At 49.1% G+C, this 18,956-nt stretch overlaps 11 protein-coding genes across 11 annotated transcripts; 6 read left to right on the top strand and 5 right to left on the bottom strand.

The window, feature by feature from the left end:
• Positions 1-511: 511 nt before the first annotated feature.
• On the bottom strand, positions 512-1,562 carry PHATRDRAFT_46556 (predicted protein; the record flags this gene model as incomplete). The annotated part of the gene is made up of 1 exon (XM_002180848.1): positions 512-1,562. One exon carries the CDS (start codon positions 1,560-1,562, stop codon positions 756-758), a length of 807 nt encoding a protein of 268 aa, XP_002180884.1. The 3' UTR covers positions 512-755.
• A 230-nt stretch (positions 1,563-1,792) lies between these two features.
• On the top strand, positions 1,793-2,596 carry PHATRDRAFT_46555 (predicted protein; the record flags this gene model as incomplete). Its single annotated transcript, XM_002181020.1, has 1 exon — positions 1,793-2,596. The coding sequence occupies one exon, from the start codon at positions 1,793-1,795 to the stop codon at positions 2,549-2,551; it is 759 nt and encodes a 252-aa protein (XP_002181056.1). The 3' UTR covers positions 2,552-2,596.
• Positions 2,597-2,607: 11 nt separating this feature from the next.
• Positions 2,608-4,356, bottom strand: Alpha--fucosyltransferase (predicted protein). The gene has a single exon (XM_002180847.1). It carries the CDS (start codon positions 4,255-4,257, stop codon positions 2,812-2,814), a length of 1,446 nt encoding a protein of 481 aa, XP_002180883.1. The 5' UTR covers positions 4,258-4,356; the 3' UTR covers positions 2,608-2,811.
• A 1,096-nt stretch (positions 4,357-5,452) lies between these two features.
• PHATRDRAFT_13208 (predicted protein) lies at positions 5,453-5,887 on the top strand (the record flags this gene model as incomplete). Its single annotated transcript, XM_002181019.1, has 1 exon — positions 5,453-5,887. A coding segment is annotated over one exon (435 nt), but the record flags the coding sequence as incomplete, so codon positions are not given.
• A 2,898-nt stretch (positions 5,888-8,785) lies between these two features.
• PHATRDRAFT_28009 (predicted protein) lies at positions 8,786-9,691 on the top strand. Its single transcript, XM_002181018.1, has one exon. It carries the CDS (start codon positions 8,847-8,849, stop codon positions 9,648-9,650), a length of 804 nt encoding a protein of 267 aa, XP_002181054.1. The 5' UTR covers positions 8,786-8,846; the 3' UTR covers positions 9,651-9,691.
• A 416-nt stretch (positions 9,692-10,107) lies between these two features.
• PHATRDRAFT_36534 (predicted protein) lies at positions 10,108-11,420 on the top strand (the record flags this gene model as incomplete). The annotated part of the gene is made up of 2 exons (XM_002181017.1): positions 10,108-10,193; positions 10,214-11,420. The coding sequence occupies 2 exons, from the start codon at positions 10,108-10,110 to the stop codon at positions 11,418-11,420; spliced, it is 1,293 nt and encodes a 430-aa protein (XP_002181053.1).
• Positions 11,421-11,577: 157 nt separating this feature from the next.
• Positions 11,578-12,941, bottom strand: PHATRDRAFT_46551 (predicted protein; the record flags this gene model as incomplete). The annotated part of the gene is made up of 1 exon (XM_002180846.1): positions 11,578-12,941. One exon carries the CDS (start codon positions 12,939-12,941, stop codon positions 11,697-11,699), a length of 1,245 nt encoding a protein of 414 aa, XP_002180882.1. The 3' UTR covers positions 11,578-11,696.
• A 336-nt stretch (positions 12,942-13,277) lies between these two features.
• Positions 13,278-14,082, top strand: PHATRDRAFT_46550 (predicted protein). The gene is made up of 2 exons (XM_002181016.1): positions 13,278-13,394; positions 13,497-14,082. The coding sequence occupies exons 1-2, from the start codon at positions 13,280-13,282 to the stop codon at positions 13,991-13,993; spliced, it is 612 nt and encodes a 203-aa protein (XP_002181052.1). The 5' UTR covers positions 13,278-13,279; the 3' UTR covers positions 13,994-14,082.
• A 62-nt stretch (positions 14,083-14,144) lies between these two features.
• On the bottom strand, positions 14,145-15,443 carry PHATRDRAFT_36531 (type II DNA topoisomerase VI subunit; the record flags this gene model as incomplete). Its single annotated transcript, XM_002180845.1, has 1 exon — positions 14,145-15,443. One exon carries the CDS (start codon positions 15,441-15,443, stop codon positions 14,145-14,147), a length of 1,299 nt encoding a protein of 432 aa, XP_002180881.1.
• Positions 15,444-15,840: 397 nt separating this feature from the next.
• On the top strand, positions 15,841-17,502 carry PHATRDRAFT_54598 (predicted protein; the record flags this gene model as incomplete). The annotated part of the gene is made up of 1 exon (XM_002181015.1): positions 15,841-17,502. The coding sequence occupies exon 1, from the start codon at positions 15,910-15,912 to the stop codon at positions 17,500-17,502; it is 1,593 nt and encodes a 530-aa protein (XP_002181051.1). The 5' UTR covers positions 15,841-15,909.
• Positions 17,503-17,681: 179 nt separating this feature from the next.
• On the bottom strand, positions 17,682-18,455 carry PHATRDRAFT_36529 (predicted protein; the record flags this gene model as incomplete). The annotated part of the gene is made up of 1 exon (XM_002180844.1): positions 17,682-18,455. The coding sequence occupies one exon, from the start codon at positions 18,453-18,455 to the stop codon at positions 17,682-17,684; it is 774 nt and encodes a 257-aa protein (XP_002180880.1).
• Positions 18,456-18,956: the final 501 nt, after the last annotated feature.

The raw sequence follows: 18,956 nt of genomic DNA, 5'->3' as shown, positions 1-18,956 counted from the left end.
TGCTAGGAACTCTAGTGTTCTTATGAAAAGGTTCGAACCCCAAATTTTTGCGCAAAACGAGGTGGTGCCGTATTGCGTTACATGTTGTTGCGTTTGTCTGCCGATTTTGTGGCGGATGCTGTTGGGGGTTTCGTCGGTCGCCGCCAAAAAAAGTAAATTTAAAATGAATTATTGCTCGAATCCGTCCTCGAGGAAATTTTTTGCCCTAAATTATGGAGGCCAGGGTGTTCTCAAGCCGGACCATTCCGACCAACATAAGCCTGCGAATTCTGGTGTCTAATCAAACACTGGGCAATCCAAAGTACATGGTTGACTGTGAAGTGGAATGAATCATGTGTTTGATGCGTCAAGGGGGACACAGCCTACTGTTTCGAGATAGAAGGGTCTATATTGCTAAACCTTCGGAATTGAGACCTAGTAATGACTTCGAGGTATAGTCCAACAAATTTCGGCGAATACTCCTAGCGCGGGATTTGTCGTCTACAATGGTAACTAACTATAATATACATCTCCGACCCGACTACCGACGCTAAGTAGAGCTTCCTTTAACAGTAAAGCAAAAGCAGGGATCATTGGATATTCAACTTTGCGCAGCTCCGACAACGCATCAACGCATTGCGGTCAAAGGCAGGGCAGCGCATCGTCCACGAGCCAAAGAATTGCGTTCGAAAACCGTAGCCCTTTGTAGCACAGTCCTGTCCAACACATACGTCCACTTTCCCCGAGTGCCACGTCCCAGTTGGTCCCAGCCTTGCTCATGTCGCGCTTTCCCATGGCAGGACGTAAGTGTACATGAGTAGCCAATGGCAGGTAGCGGCAAGTACGACCGTCACGTGCCATATTTCGTGAAAGCCAAAGGTTCCGGGATAGGGGTTCGGTCGTTCAGTGTAGAAAACGTATCCTCCCCCGGTGTACAAGATTCCGCCGAACAAAAAGAGTCCAAAACCATCCATTCCCAAGACTGGTATGAGCCAATAGGTCATGCACGCTCCCAACCAACCCAGCGTCATGTAGGCAGTCATGGACAACCATTTGGGAATTTTGTGGAACCAGAATGCAGTGGCCACCATGCCGAGTATGGCAATGGCCCAGACGGTGGCACCAAAGACCCATCCAATAAGACTGTCATGGTAGAAGACCAAACAGAGCGGGGTAAATGTACCGGAAATTAAGGGGTAGATGGCGAGATAGTCCAGTCTACGAAAGAAGGCTTCGTGCACTCCGGTCAAGCCGTGGTGCAAGGTACTGGCGGCGAACAGAAAGACGAGCGACGCGCCGTATATACTAAAGCTGACAATTTTCCACGGTTCGTGTCGAGCGCTAGCTTGCACAACGAGTAGGACCGTGCCGAGGAAGCTGAGAAAGGTGGCGGCAAAATGCGAAGCGGTGTTGAAGACTTCGTCTGTCGCGTGGACGCTGCCGTCCCGTGAACGTTCATTGACTCGACCAAAGTCGGTGATACTCCAGACCTCGGGTGGCTGCTGCGGTAGCTCATGCCCGTACTCGCTTGCGTGTGGGTAGTAGGGATGCGCAGCCTCTAGGATACCATCGGCGTTCGCCATGGTGAATGCCGGAGACAATCACCGTCTTCCGCATACTTTTTGGCGACAACCAGTCCCGGCGTTCTGACTCGGTACCCAAATCCATATTCTGGAAAGCGTTTGCATATATCGACTCTTTCGCTCATGTTACTGGGAGCCATTTTTAACCCTAACCCTCCCAAACCAGTCTCCGTCCGCGCGTTCGCTAACTGAAGGTTCCTTCTACCAAAGAGCATCGCAACTAGTCTACCATGCAGCGTTTGTACAGTCTAGTGGGGAAAGCCCGTGGACGGCTTGGGTGTGCCCCATCGGTCCGTCGTCGTGCCCAGAAGGTGGATCCGGCGGTACGGGTCGCCGTGGCGACGGAGATGGGGGACGCGGACGGCACGGCGGAGCTGGCGGCTCTGAGGGAGGAATTGACGCAAGCGCAGGCTCTGTACGAGGCGTCGCACGCTCAAGAAATCTTTCTCGGACAGCGGACGCGACAGTATCGAATCGCGCTGGATGAACGGGCCCGAATGCTCAAGACGGAGCGACGGGAGTCTAGTCTGGAGGATCCGGAAGCAGGCCAACAAGAGCTCCCACGCGACTGGGACCGGCGTATGGAAGCGTGGGAGAGGGACGAAGATACCCTGCAGACGGTAATTGAGCAACACAAGGAGATTGTTGCCAATTGTGAAACAATTCGCCGGAGAATCGAAGAACTCACGGTACGGCAGGAAACGCTGTTGGCAATTCAAAGACAAAGCGATGCTTTTTGTGAGGCAGCGCAGCAGGAGCGGATTGCGGATCGTGAGCACGATGCTCTGCTGTTAGAAGGCGTTGATGCGGCACCAGATGAAGTATCACAGGATTGTCGCATCGAAGAAGGAGAGCTTCCATCTAGCACCGAAACGTCACCCTCTCCTTCTGGAGAGGAGTATCGAGGGCTCATTGCCAAAGATATGTCGGATACAGCATCAATCACACCAGCGGAGCAGCAACAAAATATATCTATACAAGTGGTCTGAGTTATTCAATGACGCTAGTCAAGTAACGCGGTGGTTTGTGCAATATAATAATGCCGGTACTTTCCTTCGTTTGGCCAGGCTCCCAAAGGGGAGGTTGCTTGTTCTTTAGCTGTAAAATTTGCAAACATTGGTATCCCTATTTTCACACCCGTGCTGCAGTGTTGCCGATATGCTGAATTGGCGAGTACCGCAACAATAAAAACAGACCATGGTTTCACCGTCGATGCCTTTTATATCCGAACGCTCATGCACACAATTCGTCACGGATCGAACTTCCACGAGGCCGTGACGGCGCGTTGTTGCTTTCCGCATTCGGAGGGTTCCGTCCACCAGGTTTGCAAATCGCTGTACGTGGGAGCCGCTCTCTCCGCCTCGGGTGCGTGTAACCGTTCGCATAATTTGCACATGCTGCGGCTAAAGTGTTCCTCACGGGGTTTCTGAGCAAGGTGTGCCGGATAGACGCGGTAGTGTGCGTGCCACCAAAAGTAGCTCAAGTAGGCGGTGTCGTTCTGGTCGAGGTACCGCAAACGTTCGGCCAGAGCCCGGGGTGAAGGAAAGTCCCGGACGTCCAAATGGGAATGGGGTGGAGCGAGGCGACTATAATTGGCCTGGCCCATTGTGACGACGAGGTTGTTCCCGACACGTCCAAAGAACTTTTCCGTGGCGTAGTCGTTGCAGAAGGTGTTTTCAAAACCGAGGTAGAACTTGTAGTCTTCGCGCACGCGTACGGTACAATTGTCGACTTGGATTGAGTTGTAGGGTTGGTCACAGGGCGTGCCGGAACAACGACCAAACACGTCTACAGGAATATACTTTTGGAGTTCCCGGACGTAGTCGTCCCGACCCGATGCGGCGTTGCAGTTAGACACCACCCAGGCCACTTTCTGGGGCCTCCGCGCCAATTGACGAAAGGCAGGGGGTTGACGAGGCAGCCACCGAAGAAATTCGGCTTCGTCGTAAGGTTTCCAGGATTTGGGAAGGGATGGATAGAACTCGGTCGATTGTCTATCCTGGAACCATCCGTAAGGGCGAGGCAGATCACTGTCCCAACGGTAACTCATGGTCCAGTGGAAGAAATCATCAAAGGGATCAACGGTGCCTTCCCGGTAGTCAAGTTCGAACGGTCGTGCTGGAATTCGTGGACTACCGTAATCGGGGCTCTCCATTGCGAGTAGAACAAAGCGATGATGGGGCTGCCTCCAAGTGGAGATATTACGGAATTCAGATACGCGGATATGATCGTAATGCGCGTGCACGAGAAAGGCGTCGAAATCCGCTAGGGTCGGCAAATGACCACGATCTATTGTAGCAAAACAGCGATTGACGGGACAATTGGCCTGGAGGAAGGGTTCCTGACCTGTCCCGAAATGATAATCTTTCCCGTCCCAATACGGAGTAAAGTAGAGAATATGTTTGAGCGGAGCGTCCGGCGCAATCGTAGAAAACGTTTCCGAAGTGACTGTCGAATCCGGTCGCACAGGATCCACCCACAACACGGAATTTGTTCGTACGTACATAAAGCAAACTCCCAGGAGCACACTGAGTATTATTAGGAGCCGACACGGTACGAGTGATCGGATTCGTCCAAGGCATGGGGACTTCGCTTTTACCCCGTGCATCAGGTGCCCCCAAGAGAGTCGGTCCCCGTGTCGACGCGTTGTGAGATCGTCCGGGTTGCCGTCTCCACCACGCTTGCGAAGTGACATGATGAAGCCGCACGCTTTTCCATGGATAAAGGCTGGAGGAGGCTACTCTTGTGTAGAGTTGGGTACGATTCCATCCTTTGGCGAGAATGGGATGCTCGCCTGTAGAGGCAGTGAGAGGTCATCGTCGAGAGAATTTCTAATGTAACATAACAGAGGTTTCCGGGTTTTAGCTGTTCCGTATTAACCTTCGATCGAATATGTCATCAAAGCGATTCCACGTAATGTGACATATCCTAAGACAAATCGACCGGCAACGCGGACCGGGATTCTATAAACATTTGCTGTTGAGTCCACTTTACTGTTATTTACTTATTGTATATTCCAGATTCAGCTCTAGCTACTAGAACTGTAGATGCCCCACATCCAAATCATTCTCGCGAGATACGACGTCAAGGCAACAATAGAGATACACACAAAAACACCACACACATGTATCATGGTGCGTGGTAGGGCAAAACCAAGGCAGCTTTTGGTCATTCCTGCTTGGGTGTCTGTAGCTTGTCTATACTTCATTTGGGTGTTCCATCCTACATCAACCTGTCGCTGGTTGGCCAACGCTTTGAAATCTCCCTGGGTCCGGGATCAATCCTTGCTAGGATTGCCACCCCAATCAAGTCCCTAACAATCCCGTCTCATGTCGACGGCAACCCACACCAATATCGATTCTTCTGATGTCATGATCTTGCGCGATTTGACCATTGTTGATCAGGAAGTTGTGTGGACCATGCTCCAAATCGCCGCCAAACAGGAAACCGTTGACTACGTCCAAAGACTCCCGATCTTGGCCCAGTACGGACTCGATTATGGCACCCGCGACGGCGATATCGGCATTCTGGCGCTCACCAATACAAGCATCAACAGCACCGGTAACAATTTAGTCGTAGGTGCCGCCTGGCTCTGATTCTTGCTCGACGGATTCGCCGCAACGGATCGTTTCCAGCCATACCCGCTCGACTCGGAGCCATTGCCCGAACTCGCCATAGCGGTCCTACCTACCCATCAAGGTCGAGGCTTTGGATCCGCCTTACTGGAACGTATCCTACAAAGGGCTACCGGTAAGGTTCGGGGCGTAGCCCTCAGCTGTCTAGCAGACAACCTTGCCGCACGAAAGTTGTACCAACAATTCGGTTTCGTGGTGGCTCCGCATTCCATCCCACGAAACCGAAACGGCGTATACTCCCTCACCATGACACTGATGTTGGACAAGGGTTCCATTGTAATCCGCCAGGCAACTCAAGAAGACTTGGACGTCGTGTACAACCTGATTCGCGAAAAGGCTGCCTTTGACCAATCGCTTGGTGACAGCCAAACCGTCGTCCTAGTCACTCTGGACAGTCTAAGGGGCACACTCTTTAACGAAAATCCTTATGCACACCTCCTGCTAGCGACTTCCGATGACCGTATCCTAGGCTTGGCGCTCTACCATTTTTGTTTCTCATCATTCCGCGGACAGCCGAGTCTGTGGTTGGATGACCTGTTTGTTCGCGAAACCTATCGTAACCAAGGCACCGGACTCGCTTTCATGCACGAATTGGCGGCTGTGGCACACACCCACGGTTGCTCACACTTGTCCTGGACGGCCCACGCACGTAACACGCGCGGCTTGGTGTTCTATGCCCGAATCGGCGCCGTTGTTACGGAACAACGCGAACAGCAATGCTATCTCACGTGGGAACCGAAACTTCAACCGCCATTGGAGACTTGACATTATGTTGGCCAAATGAGCACACTACAATCAGGGGGTAGGAATATACAATGATTGCATAGGTAGTGGATATGAATAGAGGTGTCCGTGTAGAAGAGAGTCTGTCTCAACTAGAGTGTATTCAACACTTTTTACATACTCTCCTGGGATCTAGAATCCTATAGAAAGGAGTACAATTGATGTCTGAAATTTTATCTGTATAGCAATGCATCCTTTGTCCAAAGAATGGATTGAAGGTCCAAAACAGAAGACAGTATGTTGCTTTCTTCCCAACTACTCTAGCTAACCTTGTCATCATACAATGATACAAAATGTTGTGCATTTATACTAATGCAAACGCAACAGCGTCACAAATTTATAGATGGTTGTTGCTCCGAAACGAGCTCCCTCTCTCTAACATAGCAATTAACAGTATGTTGAAAAGCATGCTTTGGCTTCAAAAATGATTCTCGCTATTGCGAGCGTTCTCTATCCAGGTTCACCACACCAACCTTACATTAAGAAAAAGTACTGGTTAATTAGATGTCAAGAGTTCTCGGCCTTTCAATTTCGTGCGATGGGTCCGATAGCGGCTCCACCAGGACTATGGGGCGCCGGCATCGCTGTTTTTCAAGGATAGGTCATCTCCTCTAGCTTTTCCACCGAAAAAACCAGCATGGCAAGCAACACAGGTGTGAAGGAGTACTACCAAAGCACAACCATAGGACAGATTGCTGTTAGGACAGAGAGTGGTAAATGGAGGTGGGCGTTGAGACAAACAACCTGCAATACACCTAAGAGACTTAGGGACTGTAAACCTCAACTTGTTGACAACGCTCCCCACGGGTTAGACAGCGGATACAAGGACCTATGTGTAGTATACAATTTGGATCAATAAACTTATAAAACAATGAGTGGAAGATTACATGCTACAAACTAGTCAATCTGTTCTTCAGTCCAGTTAACAATCCCACAAAGTGCCAGCTCATCATTGATCTTCCACAACTTCCATAATCTCAATAGACAACCTTTCTTTCACATGTATATATACCTTTGGAACTATAAGTCCCATGCATGATACCTATGGTGAGTAGAGGATCTTGTTTAATCCCACCATGTGTCTTGTGATAGCCTTCTATGTTGTCTCAGTCGTATTTTCTATGTTCCAATAGTATCTCCATAGTATCCACTTGTATCCCAACTCACCTTGGTCTTGTACACTGACGAGTACAGACGAAACACATGCGCCTCCAGAAACATAGCAATTGTACAAACGCTTCGATTATTGTGAGTCCACGTGGCCACGAAATAAGGCTGTGGCATCATTTCTGCGCGTGCCTCCTTAACTCCATGTGCATAGTTTTGATTCACACTTGCGACATCTGTGTTTTGTGAATAATTTCCACAAGACATGTCGCAAGAAGGTAAACTACAACAGGGTAACTCAAATACAGTAGATTTGCGCAATAAGGCCGACACAAAATCCATACTAGACACGTAAACGCTGCGTCCATCGGATTGGCTCACACTTACACTTTCCTTACCAAGTTGAAGCTGTCCGAGGGACATGCCGCAAGGTGGTGTACCGTAACAACGGGGGAAGCACCCAATGCCTTCATGACCAAGACAGATACCACTGTTCTCATCCAGCAGAAGCTCAAGACCTCCATGCTCAACACCTCTACTATCAAGTGTTTTAAATGCAAAAAAGTGAGCCATTTGGCCAATAATTGCCCTGATAGTGCTACTCATCCAGCAAGCCGGCCCCCTCCGGAGCTCTTAACGGGAAGAAAGTTGCTCCAGCCTGTACCAACAAGTAGAGCAAGACATTAGAGGGTCAGGTTCTGCTGGTGTGATCATGTCAACTGAAAGCGCTGGAACCTGTTGCATTTGACCAACAATTGCGGTTACTGCAATGCAGAAGGGAATCTTCTCCAGGAAGAGGCCAATGTGGCATTCAAAGCTACTATGGATACTCTGTTGGGAAACATTGGTGCCTGGTAATGGTGCTCAGAGGAGCTCTCTGTCAAGTCTGCTTGCACTTGCTCTGCTCATACAAAATTTTCTAGTTTACATCTATTCACAGTCAATACATCTGCGGACCATTCCACTTCTACATCTTTACACACAAAAACGATTCAGGAAAAAACGAGTGTTTCCCTTCCAATGGAAAAATATCCCACCTTGCGGATGATTCTCGGCCACTTCATGTAGAGCATTGGATTATTTTCTAATTGCTAATTTTACTTAAAAGCGCTCAATCTAAAGTACTTAGAAATTTTCAGATTCGGCCGAAATAGCGATTTTTTCATGTCGTTCAGGCCGACAGCGATTTTCCTCAAGTTTTATCTCGATTCTGAAATTGGTGATGGGATGGTGAAGTTCAGAGATTCTCTCACTTTACCAGTGAAAATCTTAAGAAATCCATGATTTCTGAAAGACTTAGAGGCTCTCCTTCATCTGAGAAGGACATTCACGATCTTGATGCATTTATGACTCAATTCCCTATGTAATCTTTCTTCAACTGCTGTTGCTTTTTATCTAAAACAGAAGACCTCAGATGCGTGCACTTTCTATCAAGTCTCTTCATTCTTTGTTCGTAATTGATGACCATTTTGCTGAGCTAAGAGTAAATAGTCAAAACGCAAGTATTTGTCAAGTTTACTGAGAGGTCGTTATCCAAAGTGTTGCTCTATATAAATTAGTGTTGAGTACTGTGCTTTCTGTGAATTATTGGATGAACAGAAAGTTCTGACAGTGAGTCGCTCTCGCTGACGCAGTGATTTGCAACACATTGGAACGCGCTTTTTTGCTCCAAACGATTCTTGCTATTGCGAGCGTTCTATATCCAGGTAGACCTTCACGACGCCAACAATAGAGAAAGATTGCTGGACAGGTAGATATTATGAGTATTTCGGCCTTTCAACTTCCTGCGATGGGTCCAATAGCGGCTCCGCCCGGATTATGGGGCGCCGGCATCGCGGCTTTTCAAGGATTGGTTATCTCCTCGAGTTTTTCCACCGAAATAAAAAGCCCCACCCTGTACTCGAAGTTCGCCGCAGGCAAAAAGCTAGACAATCCTATTTCGAGCCAGAACGGCATGTTTCGCATTTACGTACCTTCGGCAATTGTAGCAACTCTAGGCGCACTGGCTACATACGGAACGAAAAATTTCCGGTTTGCTCTGCCGCTACTGGCATTGCATTTCTGGAAACGTAGTGCGGAAGTTGCTTTCGTTCACAACTACTCGGGCACCATGCCGGCGGCGAGCGCCAATACCATCTCGACCTATTACACACTCACGACCATTCTCGTCGGCGCCACGGCTTTGCCCTTGAAGGATGTATTGGACGGGTTCAAAACGGCCGCGGTCACGCTTTTTTCTGTTGGTACGCTTGGAAACGCTTATCATCATCTGTTGCTCGCAAAGCTGCGCAGTTCGAAAGATCCAAATAACGACAACAGGCAGTACATTCCACCAAAGGGTGGCCTTTTTTCACTCGTGGCAGCTCCTCACTACATGTTCGAACTGGTGGCTTGGCTTGGAATTGCCTGCGCCGCACAGCAGGCCAACGCTTTCTTAACCTTTGCGTCCATGTGCTCCTATCTCGCCGGAAGGGCTTACAAGACGAACGAAATCTATTGCAATCAGTTTAATGAGGATGAATGGCCGCGTAGTCGCAAAAATATGCTTCCTTGGCTGTTCTAGTCTCAATACTTCACAACTGGATAAGCTCTATATGCATTAACTGTAAGAGTTTCATTTTTCAAATGACAATGACAAAACCTTTTGTTGGATATCCTTACAGTAACTGAGAGAGAGAAAAAGCCAGCTATCTGTGGCGTCAAGACTGGTATTTAACATAAACAGGCCCACCCTTCGTTTTTCGAGCAGGGTTAAGATGAGTTTGGAGTTGCAGTTAGCGTAGTAAATCGACCGAGACAGCCAGAGAAACGGTATGACGTAAGACATAAATTCCTTTATCTAGTACGTCATCTCTCTAGACATATGTATCACGCTTTACTTGATCACAGAGTCACATTCCAGAGAAAGAGTTGAAAAGACATACTACCCATGTATGTTTGCATGGCGCTCACAGTCAATGGCGAGGCATCGAGATTTCCCAACTGTAGAGCGTTACGTAAAAACAATTCAGACCAAGCACATGGCTGACGGTGAGGTCGGTGACAATGTGGCGTTTGGCTTTTGCGTGAGCCTCACTGTCAATGACATCGTTGCCGACTCATTAATGTAATGCATCTATCTTTCAGTGTCATCGTACCTGTGTTGTACCTATTTTCACAAGGTCGTTTGGTACACTCACTTTCTGTCCGAAAGTGTCCTCGAAATCTTCCTTCGATTGAATGTTTCCCATTGCAAACGCTCTCGCCTCCTTTTGAAGACGATGCCTATCGAAGTATCTGCAACTTCTACCGGGAAAACTACTCGCGGAAACGTATTGTCCCGTCGCTTCCCAAATTTAATTGTACGACCACCGACGACGTGGTCTGTTTTATGCGCTGTGAGGGTTCCGACAGGATTGTCGCCGCCGTGAGGCTCACCCACGATTCAACGCATCCCGAGTATGTCTTCATACGATCTTTGTGCATCGAGGTAAGCTTACGGAGACAAGGTCTCGGTTCGCAGCTGCTGCAGCGAGCGATGGACAACTTCGGGGCATGGTCCTACTACTGTCTCGCAGATCCCCTGTTGACATCATTTTACGTAGCAGCAGGCTTTACAAAGGCTGACTCCTCGAACGACGTACCTACATCCATCAGTCAGCGCTACGAATCTATCGCTCGTCGGGTCCAGCGCAAGAATCGAGAGCTGCATTTTTTTGTTCGAAGACCACAACCGCCTCCTTGTGCCGTTATTCTACTGCAACATGTCAACGAAAATAATCGAGCCACCGCTACGGGCTGGCTCGTTGATGACGAAGCCTATCAAAAAGCGACTGGTACAAATCTGACCACTTTACAATCCCAACTTACCGTGGCGCGCTGGACATGGTCTGGGCGTGCCGACAACGAACACATACAAAAGATGCTGTCCGATCTACCATCAACACCGATCTTGTTGTGGGCTAAGAAAGCTGACAAGTCGTATAGAATGGTAGCAAGTGGTGAACATTTTACACCAATCTATATTATACTGGATGGCACCTGGCAGGAAGCCCAGTCCATGTTTCGGAAAATCCCGTCGCTTTGGCAATTGCCACGTTTGTCGCTTTCCTCCAGCACGCGGTCCTCCTACGTGTTGCGACACGACTATACGGGATGGAAACAACGGTTTAGCAGTCAAGGTGGAGAGGATCTACTCTGTACTGCCGAAGTGATTGCGGCACTTTTAGATGAGAGCCTAAACCGAGAAAGTGGGAACCTAATTCGGAATCGTTTGCGTTATTTTCAAGACAACTTCCCCCAAGTAAGTGCTCGTTCTTTCGACGCTGATGCTGACAGCGGCACCGAAGTTTAAGAAATCCCATATATGCCGTAATCTTCTCGAACCCGTAACCTGATGAATTTCTCGTCGGCAAGTTATCCGTGGCTTGCGGCCGGAATTGTTATGAGGACTCGAGCGGAGCTTTAATCCAGCATTGGTTGGAAAGTTCTTGTAGAGGAAAGCGAACTTAAACAAGTAAATGTGCATCGCGTCTTGACCGAGCTTTTAACAATAGCAGAAATTGAAAGCGAAGGAATCATTCGATACATGCTTAGGGAAATCTAGCGGGAGGAAAAAACTTTCATATTGCTACGCTCGCCAGTCGCAGGTCTTGAACGTTCCATTCTCCACAAATTTGAACACGCAAGAAGCGTTGTGCGACAGAAGCACACCCAGCCTTCCAAAACCACCACGACCGTGGGCAATGCAGCTTGCCTGACTCAACAAGAAGAGATCTACAAATATATTGTCATAATCCCGCGGATTTCGACTTTTCGACTTGTCCAAATGCAACGGCTCCTGCCGGTGTGCTGCCACAATAGGTAAATTCTGAGTCCTCGCATAGTGGCGCACGTAAACGAGTGCGTCCTCTGTATCAGCTGCAAAGTACACCGGCGTCTCGGAGGATTGCCGCAACTGGCTGGCACAATTCACGGCATTGAGGGTTATAGCGCGCAAATATGTATCATCGAGGGTACTTTTGTCATACAAGGCTCGCAAATGAGCAGCAACATACTGTCCATCTATCAGTTCCATCTTTTTGAGCTGTGACTGTAATGCGGTTTGTACCTGCAGTGATGGCTTGAAGATAGATTTCCAAAGGGAGCGGAATACTCTACGGTACGCGCGGGTGCCTTGAATTTTGTTGTACAGCACTGAGCCCCCATGTTGATCTTGTATGCGAGCGGCAACGAATCTGTTCGTCCGCCTGACACCCGCTGCTAGCGTACTAGCAGTAGTAATGAGTAGGACTTTCTCCGACTCCATTTTGGACTCGAACCATGGAGGTATTCTCCAGTCCAAGCCTCCGCGGGAAGGCTGTAAAAATTCCTCTAACGGCGCAGGTCTTGTCCAATGAATAAAAAGGAGTCGCCGGGACTGGGCAGCCTCCAGAAATAACAGCGGCAACGGCTTGAGGCGATCTGAGAGTCCTCCACATTTGAAGTCTCTTCCGTCCTCACATCGAAGAATCAAATAACGAAACGACATGTAGTTGGACTCCAACAGCAATTTTCGCTGTTCCGCATGCCATTCGATATAGTCTATCATCCAAGAAGGTAGACTAGATTCATGTGCACCGGGTTCATTCTTGGGCTTCGGAATCAGTACGGCTTCGTTTTTCCATGAAAAGTTGGTCTTTGAAACCCCCGCTTTATGAGCTGCATTGACTAAAGAATGCGATCCAAGGGCAACAACTCTTTCAACACGAACGTGTCTCCAAACGCTTTGGTGTAATGCGAACAAACATCCTCCTAGAGCGACTAGGAAAACCACGAAACCGTGCGGATGAAGTTTTGAGTTTGATCGCTTCGATTGACGGCGCAACGGTATCATCTCATGGTTTGGACAAACAGGTATAGAGATATATCAGCAACAGTGGCGTCCAAGAAAAACAGACATTGTGAGGATTCGACGGTATTGATTCCACCCTATGCGTTTGTGTCGTCTTCATGACCAGCCAGCAGCTGTACGAGACGGCGAATTTAAATTTGATAAGGGGAGGGTTGAAACTGTTCGTCTGTCCGGAGGAGTACTTCGTGATGGTCTGCTTTGTTGTCGTACGAACGCGAGAGAAAACTGTGCCCTATCCTATTACATTGTTTACATGTTAACAGTGCTGTCAATAAGGTTCCTCCAACGTACGCTGTTATTTCGTTGCCTTGCTCCAACCAATGTTCGCCGTCTCTTCCTTTTCCCATAGTCGGTTCGGTCTCTCTAGAATTTGTGTCAATCGCTCATTTGCGGCAGCGTCTGTGACTGAGAAAGTATGGAAAGTCTATCTTTCCGGTACGTGTTGCTGTCTCTCCACGATCCATGTTTGATGTTTCCTTTCAACGAGCGCAAGACACCTTCGCTCACGGAATTATTTGCTATTGATATCGATCACAGGTGAAATCCATTCCGATTGGCGCGAAGTGATTGCTGAGGGGGTTGTGGACAAGTCTCTTCCTGTCACCTTGACGGCTCCCAATACATCGCATGAAGACAGCGACGATTGCGGCGCCTTTATTCTCGGTATGCAGCAAGAGCGGCCTAATTGGGACAAGATCGGAGCCAGCATGAACAGCGTTCGTACTAAAACATTGCTTTCCGAAGCTGACGTTGTTGTGGTGCGATTCGGTGAAAAGTATCGTCAGTGGAACGCTGCTTTTGACGCCGGTTACGCCGTTGCAATGGGCAAACCGTTAATTACCTTGCACCCGCCGGCGATCTCGCATATGCTCAAAGAGGTGAACGCATCTGCCAGCGTTGTTTGTGAGCATCCGGAGCAAGTTGTCCAAACATTGGCGTACGTCATTCGTGGCGAACTACCAGCGACACCGAAAGATGGAGCCGCCTATATGCCAATAGCAGATCGGTTGGGCAAGGGAAATCCCAATCCGTAAACGACAGAGCGAGACAATATGCAGCACAGTTGGAGGGCTGCTCGTCCAAAACAAATTGCATACAAAACAGTTGTATCGCTAGATCAATGTACAGCCGTCGGAAAGTGCTACCCCTTATTTTTATCAAAACGGCTTCCCCGCGCCCATTGTTTCAAATAATATCCATCCAACAACTGTTCCCTTCATGCCCGTGTCCCGCTCTGTCTTGATAATGAAAGATATCACCAAGCCACTTTGTGATAAAGTCCATTCCCAACCAGTTCAAAGCTTCCAATTCCATCTTGTAGCCGTTCTTCAGCATTTCCTCCAACTCTTCCACCCGTCGCTCATCTGGTCCGAATGTTGTCCAGCCATGTTGCTCACTCAACAAGTGATGTTCTAAGCGTCGCTTATCGAGAGCTGTCAGGCTTTGAAAAACTTGATCCGGCAGTTTGGACTGACCATGTTTGGTGTTGGGCTGCCGCTGAAGCTGTTGAACTTGCGATGGTCGCAAACCAATCCACGATATTGGAACCCCAAAACGGTGTCCACCATCCACACCTTTCCGCGCGGTATGTTGATACGTATGCAAGACCATGACACCGTATGGATTGCAATCACAGAGTCCACGGACGGGTAGAAGCCCCAATGTGTGGTGCAGCACGTGGACGAGGGCCCTGGTTGACAAATCTGGAAAACCCTTGCCCGTGACCAAGATGCAAGGAAATCGATCGAAAAAACGATCCTCCACCAAACGATTGTACACGCCTTCCTTTTCAATGACCAGGATACATGTGGCGGCGCACGAATGAATTGTAAAGTCGCGAGTAGGGGCGAGCCATTCGCCACTAATGGGGGCACCGTGAATAGATTGCAAATGCCGTCCGTCCAAGACAACCTGACCGTTCGACACCAGCTGGACATCTCCACAAAACCATCCTTTTGGTGAGGCTTTTAAACCAAGACTGCTGCGTGGAACCTGAAGTAATATTGCGGTATCCTGAATGGCGGAATCGCATTCTTTTTGGGAGCGGTAGTGCGTCACGTGGTAGTAGTAAACTTCACGGGTTGTTGTTGTACGCCGAGCACGTAGCAGAGAGTGACAGAAGTCTAGAACAAGTAAAATACTAGTAAACGATCGACACTGATGCAAGTGAAAGGTCTTGCGTAAAATGTCGCCTTGCTGCGCACCCAAAACCGCGTCTTCGCCGCCGCTCCCATTTTCCAAAGGGATCCACAACGTCTCGAGGATGGGCATTCTACCTCTCTCTAGTGCCAAAACCACTGTCTCAATCAAGCGCTCGATGCGAGCGATTACTTCGTCGGATGTCAGATGATCATGTCGGCCGTAGACTGGTGTTTGCGTGACGGATAGTGCTCGTCCGGGAATTTCCAAAGTCGCATCAATGACGGCGTACCGGCCTTGATTGGTTCCATCTTCGACGACGCCGCTCTCGATAAGGTCCTCCATAGTTAAACGGATGCTTCCTTGTGGATGTCTCTAAATGATTCTCGCTAACAGCAACTGAGGATAGGCCGATTGTCGCTATCATGTATAGAGGAAAAGAATGCAACTCACTGTCAAAGGTCCATGCAAAATCGTTTGATAAAGCCTACATCCTTTCCGGTGACTTGGTACTGTAAATAGAAATTCAATATGGCGCGCAAGTCATCCTAGAGTACAGTTGCCGTTTCTTGAAAGCAAAATGTACTCGAAGTGTTGTAAACAGTCAGCAGAAAAGATTGTACGTCTGACAGACGAAGAAACGTCGTTTGGATTTTCCCTCCTCATTTTGGGTAGTGTTCGTAGGTGTACCAACTGCGAGGCATTATTCACAATCGTTCAGAGTCGAGCACCGAGACGCCATCGAGGTTGGTGAGTGTTGTATCGACCGAGGGGCCGACATCGAAGCTAAAGAAAGACGTGACGCGACTTGATGGTTGCGCGTTTTCGGACGCCGTGTAGAGCGCTTCTACTGCTGGTCCTCTCTATATGTTTCCAAGCGGACGAAATCGACGCGTTTTCGTCCTTTCTCCCAAACGTGTTTCGTGGCCATGCTACAAAAGTTCCGACGACTTTGCCAAAGGAGGACTTGGTCAATTTGAAACGGAAAGTAGCCCCGCTTTACGAAGCCTCTTCTGCTATAACGAACGAGGAGGATCTCCCCTTGCCAATATCCATTCCACCACTACCGAAGAAGGCCAGCAAACGGCAAATGATGTCGTTTGCCATACCCGCGCTCGGAATTTACCTGTCAAACCCACTACTATCCAATATTGATAACGCCTTTGTTGGAAGAACTGTTGGAACCGCTGGCCTGGCAGCGTTGTCTCCCGCAACCATTTGTACCGACCAAATGCTGTATTTGTTTTCTTTCCTTTCCCGAGCTACCACAGGTCTCGTATCGCGCGCTTACGCAGCAACGGACGACGGTCAAGGGGACCGAGAGGCAGCTTGCGACGCCGCTTCAGCTCCTTTGACAATATCGCTTCTGTGCGGGCTGGTCCTAACCATCGTGTACGCTCTCTGGACGCCCCGCATGCTGGTGGCCTTCAATGTGAATCCCGCGCTGCGCGCATCGGCCGCGTCGTACATTTACTGGCGTGGAGCTGTGGCCTGGGCTGCCCTTGCTCAGAGTGTATCGCTTTCCGTCATGATGGCCACACGCGATGCCATCACGCCGCTCAAAATCATCGGATTAGCCGCTCTTTTCAATATTGCTGGAGATGCTTTATTGTGCGTGTGGCCAGTTCGGTGGGGCTGTACCGGTGCCGCTGCTGCCACGTCGCTGGCAACACTGGTGAGCTCGGGCTTCATGCTGGCGGCGCTGCGGAAGAAAGCGTTGTTGCCCAAGGTGCGACTACCTTCCAAGGAAGAGCTGGGAGGACTTATGGAATTTACTGGACCCCTCCTGGCGATCACACTGACACGCCTGGGAGGATTCATTGCCATGCAAAAAGCAGCGATGGGACTGGGCGTCGGGCCGTTGGCCGCGTATCAGCTCAGCATCAACCTTGTCATTTTCTTTTTGCTCTTTGGTGAACCTCTCAGTCAGTTGTCGCAAACAAAACTACCGGCATTGGTAGATCAAGGTGACGGTGATGCTGTCCGTGCGACTTTGAAGTCGGTCCTTACATTGGCAGCCTTTGCCGCTGTAGGCGTCGGTGGTGTGGCGTATGGTGCTATTTCGTGGGGGTCCAGTGTCTTTTCAGCCGACACGGCCGTGCAGCTGCTCGCAAAAGAAGCCGCTCCGGCGGTATTCATGTCCGTGGCGGTCGCCATTTTTACAGTCGCCGTAGACGGTGCTATGTTGGCTTCTCGAGACTTTGGGTTCATGCTGACGGTCGGGTTGGCTACTTTCCTAGCGCAAATTGCGCTGCTACGAAACCATTGTTCGTCGCTCAGTTTTGTGTTTGGGACTTTTACGATGCGGTTAGGGGTCTATGCTGTTCTAGCTATGATGCGGGTAGCCTCAGGTCAGGGGGCTTTGGGGAAAGTTATTCGCAAGAAAGCCGATACAGTAGCGTAGAGCACCGTACGACACTTGTTGTGTTTCGATGCTGCTATAAGAAAACGGGTATTATCGAAATCTTGTGGCTTATCATTAGCGGCCGAATGGGTCGATGGCTGAAGGCCGAGAAGTCCTCGCGCCTTTCAATCCTCTCCTTTTCCAAGACTATCCCAAAGCACAGTTAATCAAATAGACAGTTACGCCTCTTGTTGTTGTCGTTTACGTTGGATGCCATCATATACACCCTTGGCTCCCGCCAACGTGCTAAAGCCAATGTAGGCGAGGAAAATTACCTCGCCGACACGAGTGGCACCACTCTTGCTTTCCACAACGTATTTGTCACCCTTGACTTTGGCAATCGATTGAGACTTTACAATCCACTTGTTCCCGTCATTCCACCGAATTCCGTCGACATCTTCGTAGCCCAAAGTTGTTGATGCACTGTTGGCTGGCTCCCAAACACCTTCGTGGATATCATCGCCGGCACTGATGCGATTGTCAGAGAGAATAATTCCGTCAAAAGCGCCTTTGCGGAGACCAAAGTCTTTAATCTCTTGCGCACTACAGCCCCGTAGAACAGTATCGCCCTTAGGACCGACAGCTGTGCCGGAATAATGAAAGCTTTTGCCGTCTTTGAAGACTTCCACGTGACGTTGACAGAGTGGATGAAACGGGTCGGCGTAATCGTTGGTAAAAATCTGCGCGTCCACGGCGTACGCTGGTAAAATAGCCGAAGCGGTAATTGCCAACGATAACGCCAGCGACGATGCTGTTTTGGAAAAAAGCGCAGAGGAAAGGTATTTCGATGTAATGTCGAATTTATTGGCGACATCTTCTTTGGTCGCGAAAAGAGGAGTATGCTTCCTCGACGAAACCTGTGGACGCGATCTAGAAGATATCAACAATGGTTGAAAAGCAGCCGCTATGCCGACATTTACCAGTAGCAGCAAGGTTGCAGTTTTGAGTGTCATGCTGATCTTTGTTGCTTTAGCGCTATTTATTGTAGAATTGGAACGCTTCCCTCGCGACAAAACTGGAGGTGGATGGATCCCTTTTGCTGGATGTTTGTTTCTTTTGATATAATTGTCCTCGTCAGGATTTGGCAACAGGAAGGACAGTTCTTGGCGAGAAAGATTGCGCTGTTCTGGTGCACACGTCAGTCCCTATTGCGACGGGACTCCTCTAGTAGGCGACTGCCGGCTGACTACGTCATCTACGCGAAACACTTGCTTCGTGGGAACGGACAATTTACATTATGTGAAAAGAATGCAACGCGTTAAATATTCAGATGGACAAGGCCGTTCCTTCATAACGTTTACTTTCTGGTAGTTCACGATAACAGCTGACATACCAAGGGTCAGTTTTTCAACATCTGGATTCATCGAGGTGGGAGTCACTGTCAACGATATCCAACATCATGCATCATTACGATGAAGAATCCATTTCGTGGTGTTTCTAACGAATCATGGAAG

The sequence above is a fragment of the Phaeodactylum tricornutum genome, chromosome 10 (genome assembly GCF_000150955.2).
Source record: "Phaeodactylum tricornutum CCAP 1055/1 chromosome 10, whole genome shotgun sequence".
In the NCBI taxonomy this organism is placed as follows: Eukaryota; Bacillariophyta; class Bacillariophyceae; order Surirellales; family Neidiaceae; genus Phaeodactylum; species Phaeodactylum tricornutum.
This window is presented reverse-complemented; position numbering and strand designations above follow the sequence as displayed.

Bases quoted from the DNA above. Each gene is read 5' to 3' on its own strand.
- Alpha--fucosyltransferase (XM_002180847.1), bottom strand. From the start codon at position 4,257: ATGTCACTTCGCAAGCGTGGTGGAGACGGCAACCCGGACGATCTCACA.
- PHATRDRAFT_28009 (XM_002181018.1), top strand. From the start codon at position 8,847: ATGAGTATTTCGGCCTTTCAACTTCCTGCGATGGGTCCAATAGCGGCT.
- PHATRDRAFT_46550 (XM_002181016.1), top strand. From the start codon at position 13,280: ATGTTCGCCGTCTCTTCCTTTTCCCATAGTCGGTTCGGTCTCTCTAGA. The intron at 13,395-13,496 runs GTACGTGTTGCT...TATCGATCACAG, and splicing joins ATGGAAAGTCTATCTTTCCG to GTGAAATCCATTCCGATTGG.